This window comes from Pelophylax lessonae (assembly GCF_965119305.1).
Source record: "Pelophylax lessonae genome assembly, chromosome: 1".
Lineage (NCBI taxonomy): Eukaryota > Metazoa > Chordata > Amphibia > Anura > Ranidae > Pelophylax > Pelophylax lessonae.
The window spans coordinates 235908260-235926224 of NC_138768.1; the positions used below are offsets into that span (position 1 = coordinate 235908260).

General features: G+C 43.0%; 1 protein-coding gene across 1 annotated transcript in view; it reads left to right on the forward strand.

Annotated features, from left to right (window-relative positions):
- DNAH10 (dynein axonemal heavy chain 10) overlaps window positions 1-17965 on the forward strand; it is a gene marked incomplete at its 5' end in the record, with an annotated part of 236277 nt that overhangs the window by 97906 nt on the left and 120406 nt on the right. Inside the window, 5 exons of the mRNA XM_082256636.1 lie at window positions 17-250; window positions 7158-7381; window positions 9043-9312; window positions 9407-9590; window positions 12801-12935. Of these exons, the coding sequence (XP_082112762.1) occupies window positions 17-250; window positions 7158-7381; window positions 9043-9312; window positions 9407-9590; window positions 12801-12935 (1047 nt within the window). The remainder of the gene's footprint in view (window positions 1-16; window positions 251-7157; window positions 7382-9042; window positions 9313-9406; window positions 9591-12800; window positions 12936-17965) is intronic.

Sequence of the window (17965 nt, forward strand, 5' to 3'; positions counted from 1 at the left end):
GATTTATCATTTACAGATAATGTCAGAAACTGTAAAAGACCCAGTTATAAAGCGATGCTGCCAGGCAGCAAACCGGCTGTTTGACTTACAGAATCTAAGTGAGGATCTTGAGAAATGTCAGAAGAGCTTGAATGATTACCTAGACTCTAAGAGAAATGCATTCCCTCGATTCTTCTTCATATCGGATGATGAGCTTCTCAGCATTCTTGGCAGCAGTGATCCCACTTGTGTACAGGAGCACATTATCAAGGTGAACAGTTAAGGGTTTTGGACAAGATATAATGTCTGGCAAAGACTGAAAATTAGAATTATACTGTATAGTTGCAATAACCGATACATTTGTGTCCTACTGTACATTAGGCGGGTAATCTGGGGCCAATATAACCCCAGAATTCGCCGACTACAGTCCCCAGTTTCCAGCTTTAAGCATGTTTACTTGATTTAATTCTTAAAAGCATATTAACCCTTTTTTTGACCCAGAGGTCAGTGAAGTGCAGTTGCATTTTAGAGTATTTGCAAACTAATGGTGTGAATGAGCCATTTTTCCAACATGTTGCCTTGTTGTTAGCAGATAAACTCAGCTGTCACTGATAGCGTCAGTCCCCACTAACAATCAGGAACCACGCAGAGAAGTTCCCAACCATGTCATCACTATATCAGCTGCAACACAGTGAAACACATTTATCTATCTTCTAGTGAGGGGCACAGCTTGGCATAAGCAATCCAAGGTTATAATGCTGTCAAAGGGAGAAATGGGTGCTAGGCACACAGAAAACTGAAGGCCCATCTGCTAGAGGCTATAACCCTCCCACCTACTCAGTTTTGCTTAGTGCCCTTTAGAGAAAGGATGTCTCTTTCTTTTCTATTATCAACAACTACTGGTAGATTCAGGCCAGATATTGGAAATCTTAGAAGGCTTTCCAGTTAGTCAACCAGCGCACGTTTTCCTGGTTCATTAAAGCGGTGATAAACCTCAGCATTTAAAAAAAAAAAAATCCCCTACAGCTCATACTAGCACATTATGAAATACTTACCGTAAAACAAAGCCCTCCAGGGGTGCACTGTCACTGCTGACAGGGCTTCCATCTTCCTCCGGTCTTTCTTCCGGGTTCCGGCAATATGAGTGGTCGGGGCTGCGATGACACCCTCGGCTCTGGCATGGAGCTCTGAATGTCCAGCATGGTATGCTGAAACTGTGCATGCGCCTGTGATGTCACCGGCGACTGATGTGATGTCACTGTACTACCTACAGGTAAGTCTTATAGGCTTACCTGTAGGTACAAGTTCAAAAAATGAATTTACTACTGCTTTAAGTATACTGGTGTTCTCTCTGTAAAAAACAAGGTATGGAGAGAACAAGAATCCCCCAGAGAAGGAGTCAACTAAGGACACCGTTATGCAAATTAAACAAAAATAAACTTTATTAGGCAAGGTAGCAAAATCAGTGTAATAAGGTGTGACATAACATAAGTAAAATCAGATTAAAAACACAATATCATCCAAATGAAAAACATCAACCCGGGTTGGATAAATAAGCTTCCAAAGATAATTAGATGGTAGTATTGATGATAATAATCATAATAATGATGATGATGATGAGGGAAATCAGGTTACATAAACCAGGAGGGTGAATAAGATCAAGCAATCCCAGGGTCAAAGAATCGATCACAAAAGTACTGCCCATATACAGTTCAGCCGATGTAGTTCCTCAAGTGAGAGCTCACCACCACGGGTGAATGGATATGAGTAATATAGGGTCCTATATGAAGAACCTGGAATCAACAAGAGCCGAGTAGTTGGTAACTGAATGGCAGGCAGATGCGATTTGCTGATGTACACAAACTCTCAGGTAAACCCAGCGTTGTGTGGATAATGAGTTCTCTCAAACCACATCAAATAAAGAGACTGTTATAGGAGAGATAGTGACTTACCATCCTGGAATGTAAACCATGAAAGTCTTCACGGGAGATGTTGACCCAAATGACCTGTAGACGGTGCACTCCGGCAGAGGCGTTCCCCGTGTCTGGCTCCCCTCTTCACGCTTCCCTATGGCGGGAACAGGAACGTCAATGGCAGCCCGATGTCACTCCGGACATAGGGGGCGGGGGAACGAATAAGATCCAGCCGTACGGTGCCCGATGGTCACGATGGTCAAAATTAAATTGGAGACAAGCTGATGACGTCTACGCTGACATGTTTCACTGGTGCCAAGCCAGTTTCCTCACTGCTCTGTTTTTTACAGTACTGCTCTGTCAACGGCCACCTGTTGTGAATCTGGATTTCACCAATTTTTTGGTGCTCCCGTTCACTGGGGCCTTTGGGTATATGCTCCACTTGTGGTATTCTCTCTGTGACAGCCCTGCATTTGGCAGTGACAACCCGTCTGTGTTTCAGTTAGCACAGGACTTTGCTTTTAAGGTCAATCCAGTGTATCTGCAGCTTCCTTGCTGAGTTATCAGGACCAGAGCTATGGCAGTTTTTATCTGTCCCCCTTTCTAAAGACTCTGTTCTTGTGAGTGACTAGGCAGGTCTCTGTCGTTGTTTGGGATTTTTTTCATTAAATGTACCAGAAGTTTTTTTTCTGTGTGTTTCTGCCACAGAAGCAACTGTAATGGCTGGGCACTATAGAAGAGGACAGAAAACTTTTCTGGACTTGTTTATTGTACTGGGGACTACTCCTCTTATCTCGTTCTAGTCTGATGTGCGTTTTTTCAGAATTCTGGCAGTCAGACACTGTTTATGCCTGAGCAACTTTTTTAAACTCCCCCTTTCATCCTTGGGTGCTTATTCCTCTTCCTGCCTAACAACAGAGATGTTTTATTATGCAAGGATTTATGACTCGAATAGGGAAATTTGTTTCTCCCCCTGAAAGTAAGAGTTTAAAATGAAGGGTTTATCATGAAACATAGAAGACTTATTTTCACTGGTGTAAGTCTCTTTTTTCCCAGTTAGGGGTAGAACAGTATTTGGCCCTTAGTAATATCAACGTTCAGGTGTCTGCACTGTCTGGTCTTTTCCTGATCGAATAGTACTGGACAAATTGTTCTTCAAATCATTGCAACTAGGTTATATGCAGCTACCTTCAGGTGACTGGACACTGGCAAAAAATAGAGTTTTACAGGGATATCCCCATATATAACATCTCTCATTCCCATCTAGCTTTAGTTTTTTTTACTAGTGTCCTTAGATATCTTCTCCTACTGAGAGAAGCACATCTTCTTACTATGTAAGGTTTTTTTTCCCTCTCTCCTGATGATTTTTTCTGAGGTTGATTTCTTACATAATCAATCCTTTATCATTTAGCTGCACTATAGACACTGTTGCTTTTTTGCAGCTCTAGTATTGGTAGACTCTTCAGCAGAACCTTAGGGGATTACATACTCAGATCCCTCATTGTGAAAGATGAGGGGTCTGCCTGTAATGTTGCTATGCACTGAATTCTGGCACATAGTGCAGCTTATAGAGTTAGCCGTAGGGTTCTGTACAGGTCCAATACAGAAGTCTGCCGGACGCCTAGCATGTAAAAGACAATTGATGTGGTGAGTTTAATGCAGAATGCCCTTTAACATTCAGTTTTGGAGTGCCTAGCACGTTTTTTCCGATAGGAGGTGAGTACACTGAATTAGCCCAGAAAAAAGGATATTGTAACATGCTCAAGCTCTGGGCAGATATACCATAGGCTCTTACATATCGTCCATATGTTTTTCCCCTAGGGCCAGTGTTCCTTCCTGCAATTCAGTTTCTGGCTTTAATGGCATAGCTGTTAATGCAGTGGTTCTGAGGGACAGGGGCCTTGCAGATTCTTTCATCCATACCCTCTTGAAGGCTAAGAAGTCAAATCTACCATTGCACCTGGGGGACATAACTGACACTCACAGCTTGGTGTGAGTCAAGGATGTTTCATCTGATTTGCACCAAAAACTGAGTTCCTTTAAAGGACAAATCTCGGCCTTGGCTGAAATATTTTGCCTCTTTTTCTATAGTTAAGGCTTTTGTCCGGGGAGTAGCTAACATCTTTTTCCCTGATTTTTCCCTTGTATCCCCTTAGGTGGTCAATCTGGTCTTCTCGGTTGCCCGTTGAGACTATCAGCAATATTACTTTGTCTGACCTTACAAGTCAGGTGACCTTTATTGTGCCTATCACTTCTGTAAGGAGAGTCTCTGAGTTGGCAGACTTATCCTGTAAGGAAACGTTCTAAAGCTGGCCATACTCTAGTAGAATGAACATTCGTACGAAAATTCTCAGAACATACGATGACTTGACTAATGTCATTTGAAAGTACGTTTGATAAAAAAAACCTTGAAAACCACCATGCACAGCTGCACCAGATGTTGCACTCCACTCTCCAATTTTAGTATACCAACCCCTTTGTGTTGCACAAGGCCTCTTTGCTCCCAAAGGTGATATCTACCTTCCTCCTTCTTTCCTTATGTCCATTTCCTAAGCCCCTAAGGAAATTTCTCTCCACATTCTGAATATGGAGATAGTGTAATATATATATATATATATATATATATATATATATATATATATATATATATATATATATATATATACACACAGTATATACATACAGTATCTCTCAAACATGGGTACACCCCTCACTTTTTTGTATATATTTTATTATACCTTTTCATGTGACAACACTGAAGAAATTACACTTTGCTACAATGTAAAGTAGTGAGTGTACAGCTTGTATAACAGTGTAAATTTGCTGTCCCCTCAAAATAACTCAACACACAACCATTAATGTCTAAACCGCTGGCTACAAAAGTGAGAACAACCCTAAGTGCAAATGTCCAAACTGGGCCCAAAGTGTCAATATTTTGTGTGTCCACAATTATTCTCTAGCACTGCATTAACCCTCTTGGGCATGGAGTTCACCAGAGCTTCATAGGTTGCCACTGGAGTCCTCTTCCACTCCTCCATGACGACCTCACAGAGCTGCTGGATGTTTGAGACCTTGTGCTCCTCCACCTTCCGTTTGAGGATGTCCCATAGATGCTCTATAGGGTTTAGGTCTGAAGACATGCTTTGCCAGTCCATCACCTTTACTCTCAGCTTCTTTAGCAAGGCAGTTATCGTCTTGGAGGTGTGTTTGGATCGTTATCATGTTGGAATACTGCCCTGCAGGGAGGGGTTCATGGTTCCCTCAATGAACTTTAGCTCCCCAGTGCCAGCAGCAATCATGCAGCCCCAGACCATGACACTTCCACCACCATGCTTGACTATAGACAAGACACCCCTTCGTACCCCTCACCTGGTTGCCGCCACACCATCTGAACCAAATAAGTTTATCTTGGTCTCATCAGACCACAGGACATGGTTCCAGTAATACATGTCCTTAGTCTGCTTGTCTTCAGCAAACTGTTTGCGGGCTTTCTTGTGCATCATCTTTAGAAGAGGCTTCCTTCTGGGACGACAGCCACGCAGACCAATTTAATGCAGTGTACGGCGTATGGTCTGAGCACTGACAGGCTGACCCCCCACCCCTTCAACCTTTGCAGCAATGCTGGCAGCACTCATATGTCTATTTCCCAAAGACAACCTCTGGATATGACGCTGAGCATGTGCACTCAACTTTGGTCGACCATGGCGAGGCCTGTTCTGAGTGGAACCTGTCCTGTTAAATCACTGTATGGTCTTGGCCACTGTGCTGCAGCTCAGTTTCAGGGTCTTGGCAATCTTCTTATAGCCTAGGCCAGCTTTATGTAGAGCAACAATTCTTTTTTTCAGATCCGCAGAGAGTTCTTTGCCATGAGGTGCCATGTTGAACTTCCAGTGACTATTATGAGAGAGTGAGAGCGATAACACCAAATTTACGACCCCTGCTCCCCATTCACACCTAAGACCTTGTAACACTAACAAGTCACATGACACACTCACTACTTTACATTGTAGCAAAGTGTCATTTCTTCAGTGTTGTCACTTGAAAAGGTATAATAAAATATTTACAAAAATGTGAGGGGTGTATTCACTTTTGTAAGATACTGTTTATATATATATATATATATATATATATATATATATATATATATATATATATATATATGTGTGTCTGATATATCAGCCACATTTTCTACAAGGCCATCTTTATAGAATAGTGAAGTGATTTTTTAAATAGATTTTGTTGACCATTTTCCCCTTAGATTAAATATGGCAAGATTGAGTGGAGAATTGCAGCAGAACAAAAATGATAAAAACTATTTTTTTGGTGAAAAAATGTGGAAATAGTAATTTAGATGTTTATATTTGGCCCTTTAGAGTCAATGCCATTGACTAATTTGTATGGTCTAACACATTGAAGTGGTATTAAAACACGCTTTGTGATTTTTACCTACAGTTAACCCTATAATAAGGCATAGCTGTAGGTAAAATGAAGATCTCCTAAATGAGCACCATTTAGGAGATATTCACCCTGCATGGAGCCAGTGACATCACCGGCACTTTGAAGGTCCGGCATACCTTGCTGGAACTTTAGAGCTTCTTGCCGGAACTGAGGGCTTCTGCACATGTGTGGGAGTGACGTCATTGCGGCTCCGGCCAATCACACAGCGTGTGAACCCAGAAGGAAGACCAGGGGAAGATGTCAGCCCTCTCAGCATTGACAGCACTGCCCTGGAGAGGTTTGTTCTAAGGTAAGTTTTTCATAATGTGCTAGTATGCGAAGCATACTAGCACATTATGCAGTTGTCTTACAGGAGTTTTTTTTTTTTTTTTAAACCAGCCGCGGTTTACAACCACTTTAAAAGGAGATCTATGGTCACAGCATATATCTGTATTTTATAACATCAACAGCGTAATAGCAATACAAGCAATAATTACTGTATATTTGGAAATCCAATATAAGCTTACTTGAAAAATCTCCTTTCATGCATTCTGTGACACAGCAGTGCCTACTGAGAAGGCATAGTGAATTTGTGTCACAGACTTCAAGGACGTAAATGTGTGGCGATCTACACAAAGTAAGTTTACAAACCGTCTGATTGTTCACAATTCATGGTAATAGGCCAGGAATAATTGAAATACATTTTACATTTTGACAAGAGGTACACTTTAGGTTATAGTGGAATGCACACTTTGGTTTGGGACAGAAAGTGTCTAAATGCTGTGGGAATAAACCGTTATCATTTACCTATTTATTCTTTGTTTGCAGATGTATGATAACATTGCATCTCTGAAATTTCAAGATGGAGACAGTGGCGAAATGATGGCAACAGGCATGATCTCAGCTGAACGAGAAGTGATGGCATTCCGCCAGGCCATAGCAGCTGAAGGTCGTGTGGAGGATTGGATGACTGCTGTATTGCAGGAAATGAGGAGAACCAACAGACTCATTACAAAGGAGGCTATATTTAGATACTGTGAGAATAAGAGCAGGTACTCCACAGTCATATTCATTAATACTTGTCTACATGGATGAGCCTTCCTGTCATCTTTCGTTAGAATCCATAAAAGAATACCATAAAAGATATGCTTTTTTTAAAAAAAAAAAGTATATTCCTTGTTAATTTAAATATATAACAGCATACAAAATAGATGCTATTTTTAATTATTTACCTAATGCTTCTATGTAGTTATGATAAAATTAGGCTTCTCTAGTGTATATTTGACAGATCATGTGTACTGGCTAATCAAAATACAACTAGAGTTGTTGCACATAGCAACAAATAAGATTTCATATTTCATCTCCTGCATCTTTACAAAAACAAGCTAATGTTAAGCTGGTTGCCATAAACCGGTGATGGCGAACCTTGGCACCCCAGATGTTTTGGAACTACATTTCCCATGATTCTCAACTACACTGCAGAGTGCATGAGCATGATGGGAAATGTAGTTCCAAAACCTCTGGGGTGCCAAGGTTCACCATCACTGCCATAAACAGTCCTGCTGATGTAAAGAGAAAGCATGCTTCTCAGACTGTGCCTCGGGACCAGTGTTACTGCTTGTCCCATCACAGAATCATGCTACTGTATTGCCAATGTGGCAACCAGGGGCGTAACTACAGGGGTTGCAGGGGTTGCGATTGCTACCGGGCCCCATGCTCCAGGGGGCCCAGTAGCAAACCAGTGGGTGAACTTCCAGGATTGCAAAAGTCACACTTGCGACCGAGCCCTGGCATTGCACCACTGTGGGGAGGCCCAAAGATTGCAGGAAGGGAGCCCACTGCAGAACTTGTGAAAGGATCCTGCTGCGGGACCGTAATAAAAGGCCATACAACGAGAGTAAAGAGCCCCAGGATTAGTGGGAAGAGCCCTGGGCTTGAAGGGAAGGGCCCCGGCCAGGGATCTGGGGGGGCCCTTCATGGTTTCTTGCATCGGGGCCCTGAAGGCTCTAGTTACGCCTCTGGTGGCAACCCTGCTATTGATTTTATTATGGTGAAAGCAATGCTAAAGTTATATAAACAGCCAACTAAGAAGCACCTTTTCATAAATCCATATCTTCTACACTAAGGCCAAACTGTGCACTAGCATTCCATTGCTCCTGTCCCCAAGGCCCACTGTGCTCCACCTTTCCTGCCCCCATGGTTAGCTGTGTACTGCATTCTGTTGCCATGCTATTGGGCATCAGCATACTACACCTCCTGTCCCCAACCCCTCTTGTGCACGAACATTCCACATCTCCAGATCCTGAAGCTAAATGTGCCCATGGCATTTCATATCTTCTGCCCTCAAGGCCTGCTGTACACTGGCATTCCACATTTTCTGTCTCCAAGGACTTATGTGCATTATGTGCATGTCCATTGTCTGCCCCAAAGGTTCACTGTGTAGCACAAATACAGAACTCATGTCCTCAAGGCTCCCTGTTTATTCCACATCTTCTGTGTAAGTGTGTAAAATAATCCACAAGAAATTAGGGAAATGGGAAACATTTGTCTGCACCACATTCACCTACACAAATGAGCAAGTGTGTTGTTTATGTACCATGTCCCCAATCCCTACCTGTTGGAGGGATTTGGATAGATGGGGGAGCTGTGTGGTGGCAGCCAATGATATTTTTTTTTTATATCTAACTACTCTTACATTGTATTGATTTTTTAGGGTAGACTGGATGCTTTTGTACCAGGGCATGGTTGTTCTGGCTTCTAATCAGGTTTGGTGGACATGGGAAGTGGAGGATGTGTTCCAAAAAGTGAAGAAAGGGGAGAAACAAGCACTAAAAAACTATGCAAAGAAAATGCACCAACAGATTGATGAGCTGGTCACCCGCATCACTACACCGCTCAGTAAAAATGACAGGAAGAAGTACAATACTGTTCTAATCATTGATGTGCATGCCAGAGACATTGTGGATATATTTGTCAGAGACAGGTACGCAAGTGGAAAATGAATTGTAAAATGACTCTGTAAATTTAAAATATTGTTTAGTAATATTAAATAATCAGTTCAAATACTTCTTTACCAGTATCATGGATGCTCGGGAATTTGAATGGGAAAGCCAACTACGTTTTTACTGGGACAGAGAACCCGATGAACTTAATGTCCGACAGTGCACAGGAACCTTTGCCTATGGCTATGAATACATGGGACTTAATGGGAGGCTAGTCATCACCCCACTTACTGACAGGATTTACCTCACCCTTACCCAGGTGCTCTACAGTTTATCTCTGACAGCTTGTGTGCTATATTCGTATGTACTATATGTATCAGATCATATAACATTGTTACATACTATAATTTTGTAAGACATTTGCTATCCACGTACTTTTAGGAACATTTTTCATTTGATCCATATATGAAGGTCAGTAACATGTCTCGATAGTATAGAATTTGATGACTCAAGTGTCTGAAAGAACTGTATTGCCCCTAACAACCATTCAGCTGCCCCTTTAATTTTTCTACTCTAAACTATGAGCAGTTATTTTAAGCAATGCATATGATTCTATCACAAGGGCATAGTGTCTTTGTAGATAACAGCAGATGTTTTGACTAGCAGTTTAATGGTTACATTCACGAATACTGGAAACCAGGCACTTTTTAGCCAAAAAATTTGGAGTGTTGAGTACCAGTGTGAGTATTTTAGTTCTTGATATATTTCCATAGACTTGTATCAGAGAACTGAATTTACTACAATGCTTATATCAGGCTAATATCAGCGGGATAGTATAATTTTATTTAATATAGTATATGTACAATAATTATGTATAATAATTATTTATGGGTGTAAAGTTAGCAGTTAGGTATGTGTATACCTATATATGGGGGGGTGGGGGGTGGAATGAGTTTTGAGGTAAATGGTTAGCTTTAGGGTTTACGCTATGTTGAGATTTAGGGTTTTAGCTGGTTACATGGCTCATATTTTTTAGTCGAAAAATCAAAGGAGCTGGGTGTAAAATTGTAAAACGGGGACTGCATTTATCAGGGGAGATTGCAGAACAGTGTGCAGTGTGGATGGAAGAATCTGTTAGATTTGTCTTGCGAAGCCTGTATTTATGTGTTTATGGTTAGCATTAGGCAATACCTGTCATGAGAAAGTTATATAGGCTGTCATTGTTTAATACCCGTATGAGAATGTTAATTCCCTGAATGTCAAAGTCAATGCTTTGGTTTTAATGCTTTCTAAATTACAGCCCTGGAACAAGTATGGAGATTAGAAATTCCAACACTTATTAAAGCCAGACACAGCCAGAAAACTAGAATTTTCAGAAGGATGCTAACAATGTAACTGCTGTACTTCCCTCATAACAGCCTAAAGGTTGGGCATAGGGGTTGGGCTGAGGTTAAGTAATGTGAAATTTAGGCTGTTAGGGGCTAATTGAGATTAATGCTCGGTTCACACTGGGTCAACTTGTCAGACAACCTAGTCGCCTGAGAAGTCGCAATCCATTCGTGCAATAGAACCGTTCTAATCAGAGCGACTCAAGTCCGACTTAGAAAAAGGTTCCCGCACTACTTGGGGTGACTTCGAAGCGGCTTGCATTGACTTCTATTATAGAAGTCACTTGCAAGCCATGCTGAAGTCGCACTGTAGGGGGTGGTTTCAGAGTCGGGCGACTTTGAAGCCGCCCCAGTGTGAACCAAGCCTAACTGTGCATAACATACAAATATTTATTTAGCAATGAAATACACTATATTACCAAAAGTATTGGGATGCCTGCCTTTACATGCACATGAATTTTAATGGCATCCCAGTCTTAATCCGTAGGGTTGAATATTAAGTTGGCCCACCCTTTGCAGCTATAACAGCTTCAACTCTTCTGCGAAGGCTGTCCACAAGGTGTAGGAGTGTGTCTATGGGAATGTTTCACCATTCTTCCAGAAGCGCATTTGTGAGGTCAGGCACTGATGTTGAATGAGAAGGCCTGGCTCGCAGTCTTTGCTGTAATTCATCCCAAAGGTGTTCTATCTGGTTGACGTCAGGCTCTTTGCAAGTCAAGTTCCTCCACCCCAAACTCACTCAGCCATGTACATCCATGGACCTTGCTTTGTGCCTTAGTGCGCAGTCATGTTGGAACAGGAAGGGGCCATCCCCAAACTGTTCTCACAAAGTTGGGAGCATGAAATTGTCCAAAATGTCTTGGTATGCTGACACCTTAAGAGTTCTCTTTACTGGAACAAAGGGGCCAAGCCCAACCTCTGAAAAACAACTGCACACCATAATCCCCCCTCCATCAAATGATTTGGACCAGTACACAAAGCAAGGACCATAAAGATATGGATGAGCGAGTTTGGAGTGGAGGAACTTGACTGACCTGCACAGGGTCCTAACCTCAACCCTATAGAACACCTCTGAGATGAATTAGAGCTGAGACTGCGAGCCAGGTCTTCTCCTCATCCACATCAGGACCTGACCTCACAAATGCGCTTCTGGAAGAATGGTCAAACATTCCCATAGGCGCACTCCTTAAGCTTATGGACGGCCTTCCCAGAAGAGTTGAAGCTGTTATAGCTGCAAAGGGTGGGCCAACTCAATATTGAACCCTACGGACTAAGACTGGGATGTCATTGTAAAGTTCACGTGCGTGTGAAGGCAGGTGACCCAATACTTTTGGTAATATAGTGTATATTGATTAGACTTGGCAATTCAATGCCTCCCACTCTCATGGTTTACACTTTTGTGAAATATCCTGCTGTTTGGATCAGAGGTTTTCACTATGCATCCCCATAGGAATTAATGATGGCCGTTAGCATTTGAAAAGGAAACACAGATAACCTCCAATAGTACAGTAACCAAATATATTGATATTTATTTAAAAATATGCTCCAAATTCACTCACATTGTACAAAATAAAAACTTGCATTTAGTTAAAATAGTGTGCTGTGACATCAGGTGTTTCGCATTCAAGTGATAGACCGCAAATGTCTCACCTCCGGACACTATGGACTCTGGTGAGTGTGTTATCTGCTGTCTAGAGGAATCACCGGTGCACGTGAGGTAGTGTGTGGCAGATATAACAGGAGAAGATGTGAACACTATTTCTCACTTTTTTTTTTTTTTTCTTTTTCATTTTTTTTTTTGGCATTTGTGCGTTAATTTTGTTTAAACTTTATCACAGCGCTATCATTTGGAATGATAATTGATCTTTACACTTTAAACTTCTAGTATCATATTTGTATTGTTGGCAGCAAAGTGGATTTATATTAAGAATATATACTTCACCTCCATAGCACGGAGGTTTGCTTTGCATAATTTTTCAGCATAGTCTTGCTGTTCTTTACAAAAAGATTCTAAAGAACAGCAGAGATTCTAGCCAAAAAAAAAGATTTCCATTATTCTTCTATAACTGGGTACTTACAAATATATGATGTAAAGTAACTCCAATGGTATTTAGTAGTTACCTAATGTCTTCCTTTTCTAGGCACTGTCCATGTATTTAGGTGGGGCACCTGCTGGACCAGCTGGAACTGGTAAAACAGAAACGACAAAAGATCTGGCTAAAGCTCTAGGATTGCTGTGTGTGGTAACAAACTGTGGGGAAGGCATGGACTACAAGGTATAACTATGACTTTCTAGTCTGCATGTCTTGTGCAATCATACTATATATTATAACAAGCTTAACAGACCAACAGATTCAATGCCTTGAAAAAGTATTCATACCCCTTGAAATTTTCCACTATTTGTCATGTTCTAATCAAAAACTTAAATGTATTTTATTGTGATTTTATGTGATAGACTAACACAAGGTGGCACATAATTGTGAAGTGGGAGGAAAATGAAAAATGGTTTTCAAATTTTTTTACAAATATATGAAAAGTGTGACGTGCATTTGTATTCACGCCCTTTACTCTGATACCCCGACTAAAATCAGTGGAACCAATTGCCTTCAGAAGTCACCTAATTAGTAAAGAGTGCACCTGTGTGTAATTTCATCTAAGTATAAATACAGCTGTTCTGTGAAGCCCTCAGAGTTTTGTTAGCGAACCTTAGTGAACAAACAGCATCATGAAAGCCAAGAACACACCAGACAGGCCAGGGATACAGTTGTGGAGAAGTTTAAAGCAGGGTTAGGTTAAAAAAAAATCTCAAACTTTGAACATCTCACAGAGCACTGTTCAATCCATAATCCGAAAATGGAAAGAGTATGGCACAACTGCAAACAGGGCAGCCTTACACAGTTTTAAGCCTGGGCCCCCCAGGCCCGCCCACTGGCCGTCCCACTGAGTCCATCAACTGGCCATCCCATCATGTTGTCGTCCCCCAGCCCCATGTCCTCCTCCTCCTTCGGTACCATGTCCTCCTCTATCCCATGTCCTCCTCTTCCTCCTTCTCTTCCTCTAGTCCCGTGTCCTCCAGCTCCTCCTCCAGCCCAATGTCCTCCTCCAGTCCCATGTCCTCCTCCAGTCCCATGTTCTCCTCCAGTCCCATGCCCTCCTCTATCCTATGTCCTCATCCATCCCATGTCCTTCTCCATCCCATGTCCTTCTCCATCCCATGCCCTTCTCCATCCCATGCCCTTCTCCATCCCATGTCCTTCTCTATCCCCTGTGCTCCTCCACTCCCATGTCCTCCTTCATCCCATGTCCTCCTCCTCCTCCAGTCCCATGTCGTCCTCCTCCTCCTCCAGGCCCATGTCCTCCTTCTCTTCCTTCTCTAGTCCCATGGCTTAATACATCCGATGCCCTCCTCCTCCTCCAGTCCAATGCCCTCCTCCTCCTCAGGTTCCATGTCTTCCTCCTCTTTCAGTCCCATGTCCTCCACCTCCATCTCCTCCTCCATCCAGGGCCGGAGTGGCCTACCGGGATACCGTGGAATTTCCTGGAAGGCTAGCAAGTCCCCATTCCCTGGGGCTGGCTGAACATCAATTGCACCTGTGGAAAAAAATGGCGGTGGCTGGCCCGGGATGTACACTGCGCATGCGCTTCCGCTGCTCAGGAAAGCCCGTACACGCTCAGCTTCTCGGGCAGACGGCGCATGCGCAGTGACGTGATGGCGCTGGGCAGGGGCCATTTTTAAATGTAAGGCATCTCACCAATGGGTAAGTGAGAGTCCTCCACAGCCCCTGCGGGCATGGTACATCTCCTGTACACAGCCTCTGATATGTCCTCCTGTACCATGTCTGCAGCCTCTGACATCTCCTGTACCATGCCCACACAGCCTATGACCACCTCCTATACCACGTACATACTTTAACCACTTTTAATCGGAATTTGCGCATATATATATATATATACAATCCTAGTGTCACCCCATATATTGATATTAGTCAGTAATGCAGAGAAGAGCAGCACAGTGTCGGGCCTCAAAACCCCTTCTCCCCCCCACCACCACCAACCCGGTACTTGCCATGCATGGCGACCTCCCTCCCGCTGTCCTTCCCGCCATCCACATTGGAACCTCACCAACAGCAGTGCCGTTCCAGAGGCAGGGCCTCACTGCAAGCTGGAGAAAAGGGGAGGGCAGGGCCTACAGCTGTGTGTGAGGGCTAGTGAAGAGCAGGACCGCCCACATAGTGCCAGTCTGCCAGGGAACGGTGTAGCTTACAATTGAATGCGGGGACAGATGGCAACCCTACCCTGGCTGGGGCCCATCCGGATTCCTGGGCCCCCTACATGTGTATGGGCTGTACCCCCCTGATGGCGGCCCTGACTGCAAACCTACAAAGACAGGGCCGCCCACCTAAATTAACAAGCCAGGCAAAGAGAGCATTAATCAGAGAAGCAGCCAGGGGTCCATGGTAACTCTGGAAGATCTGCAGAGATCCACAGCTCAGGTGGAAGAAGCTGTCCACAGGACAACTATTAGTAGTGCACTCCACAAATCTGTCCATTATGGAAGAGTGGCAAGAAGAAAGCCATTGTTCAAAGAAAGCCATAAGAAATCCCATTTGCAGTTTGTGAAAAGCCATATGGGGAACACCGCAAACACGTGGAAGAAGGTGCTCTGGTCAGTGAAGACTTAAAATGAACTTGGATCACTGGAGCCAAATACAGGGCAATCTTAGAAGAAAACCTGTTAGAGTCTTCAAAAGACTTGAGACTGGGGTGGAGGTTCATATTTCAGCAAGATAACGGCCCTAACTATACAGCCAGAGCTACATTGGAATGGTTTAGATCAAAGCATATTCATGTGTCAGAATAGCCCAGTTAAAGTCCAGACCTAAATCCACTGGAGAATCTGGGGCAAGACTGCTGTTCACAGGCGCCCTCCATCCAATCTGACAAGGCTTGAGCTATTTTGCAGAGAAAACTGTTTATCATTTTCCTTCCACTTCACAATTATGTGCCACTTTGTGTTGGTCTATCACATAGAATCCTAATAAAATACATTTACATTTTTGGTTGTAGCATGACAAAATGTGGAACATTTCAAGGGGTATGAATACTTTTTCATGGCTCTGTATATAGCTGAACACCTGATAGACCTTTTCTGTCTGTTGTATAAGGATGTATCTAGGCCAGTGTTTCTCAACCTTTTTCAGTCAAGGCACCCTATAAAATTATGCATGTCTCGAGGCACCCCATTCTAAAATGTAAAAGAAACAAAAAGTTTTACATAATGTAGACGCATCGAAACATGGAGGACACCCAACATTCGAGATGATTTATTTTATACACCTTTGCACACTGGTACTGACTAGTATTCCAGTGTTTCTCCTCTCCCTCAGTTTCACTCCCTCATTCAGCTAATGTGACCCCAGTGCAGACAGAGAAGGGCAAACAAGGACATCCTCAGGTTCTCAATGTCTTGTCAATTTATGAGCTCATCATTTATGAGAATCCTAGCAGCTGGCTTGCACGGTGCCCAAGGTTGCAATGCTGCACAAACTAAAACACATGGCTTTGTGTAACAAAAAAATGCAGGCAAGATTCACCTGCAAGCTTGCTGACAATTTTGGGCAATTTGAGGCAATGTTTTTGCATTTTGCCGAAACACCCCTAATGATCCCTGAAGGCACCTTGGGGGTGCCATGGCACACTGGTTGAAAAAGGCTGATCAACAGTAGCATTTGACAAATGATTACAGTACAGCTAATGTACATACAGTATATTTCTACCTCCGATATACTAGTTTTATGCCTCATGCACACTGGAAGTTATCAAAACGTCAGTAGAATGCTGTAGAAGGAGTTTTTCAGCTTTTTTGCAGTAGCGCTTATTTAGCGTTTTTCAGCATTTTTTAGCTTTTTTTAAGCAAAACTATATTCCCACATAAGCTTATGGCTCAAAAATGTTGATAAACGCCTAATAGCTGCGCTTTTCTGCATTTTTTGGCATTTTTACAGCTGAAAAACGCCTCTTAACCACTTGCCGACCGCCGCACGACTATCTACGTCGGCGGTCAGCCCCTCACAGGCAAACTAACGTAGGGCTACGTTGTTTGCTTGTGAGGGTCTAGGGAGCGAGCGCGCGCCCCCCGGGGCGCGCCCCCGCTCCCGCGTGGTCACGGACCCCCCCGCGCGTGTGACCAGCGGACCCGATGTCCGCCGGTCACTCGGCGATCGGCGGGGGAGAGGGAGAATGTCAGGCAGCTTGTGTAAACAAACTGCCTGTCATTCTCCTCGCTGCAAAGACACTGATAAAACGGATCTGGTATGTAGATCCGTTGATCAGTGTCCTTACAGCTAGAGCCACAGCCAATCACAGTAGAAACCACGCCCCTAGGGACACACACAGCCCCTCCCTTCCAAATAAAGTTAACCCCTTCACTACCAGTGTATTTTTACAGTAACAGTGCATATGTATAGCACTGATTACTGTAGAAATGTCACTGGTAACCCCAAAAGTGTCAAAAATGTCAGTCAAGGGTCCGATCTGTCCGCCGCAATGTCGCAGTACCGCAAAAAAAATCGCAGATCGCCGCCATTACGCGTTAAAAAAAAAAACAACAAAAATGACAAAAATCTTTCCCTTTGTTAGTAAACGCGATAACTTTTGCGCAAACCAATCAAAATACGCTTTTTGCGATTTTTTTTACCAAACATAGGTAGCATAAAATAAATTGGCCGAAAATTTTTAAAAATTTTGATTTTTACATTTTTTTTGGGGGGAATTTCATATAAAAAAATGTGAAAAATATTGCTATTTTTGCAAAATTGACGCTCTTTTTTTGTTTATAGCGCGTGATCAAAAAATCGCACAGGTGATCAAATACCACCAAAAGAAAGCTCTGTTTGTGGGAAAAAAAGGACGTCAAATTCGTTTAGGTACAGCGTCGCACGACCGCGCAATTGTGCGTTAAATTCACGCAGTGCCGAATCGCAAAATACCCCCTGGTCGGAATGGGGGTAAAATCTTCCGGGGCTTAAGTGGTTAAAACCCACTAGTTCTGTTTTGTGTTTTTTTTTACAGCAAAAGAAACGCCCCTGCCAAAAACTGCTGATAACAGCCTTTGTATGCATGGACACATAGGATAACATCCTGGGGAGTTTACTGGCTGTAGAAAAAACATCTGACGCCAAAAACAGCAGCTGCAAAAATGTCCAGTGTGCATGAGGCCTTATAGTTGCAGTTGGTTCAGTGGTGATGGGACATTTACAATGGAATTTAGAAGACAGAGTCTTCCTGTGAGTGAGATGCAGGCCTC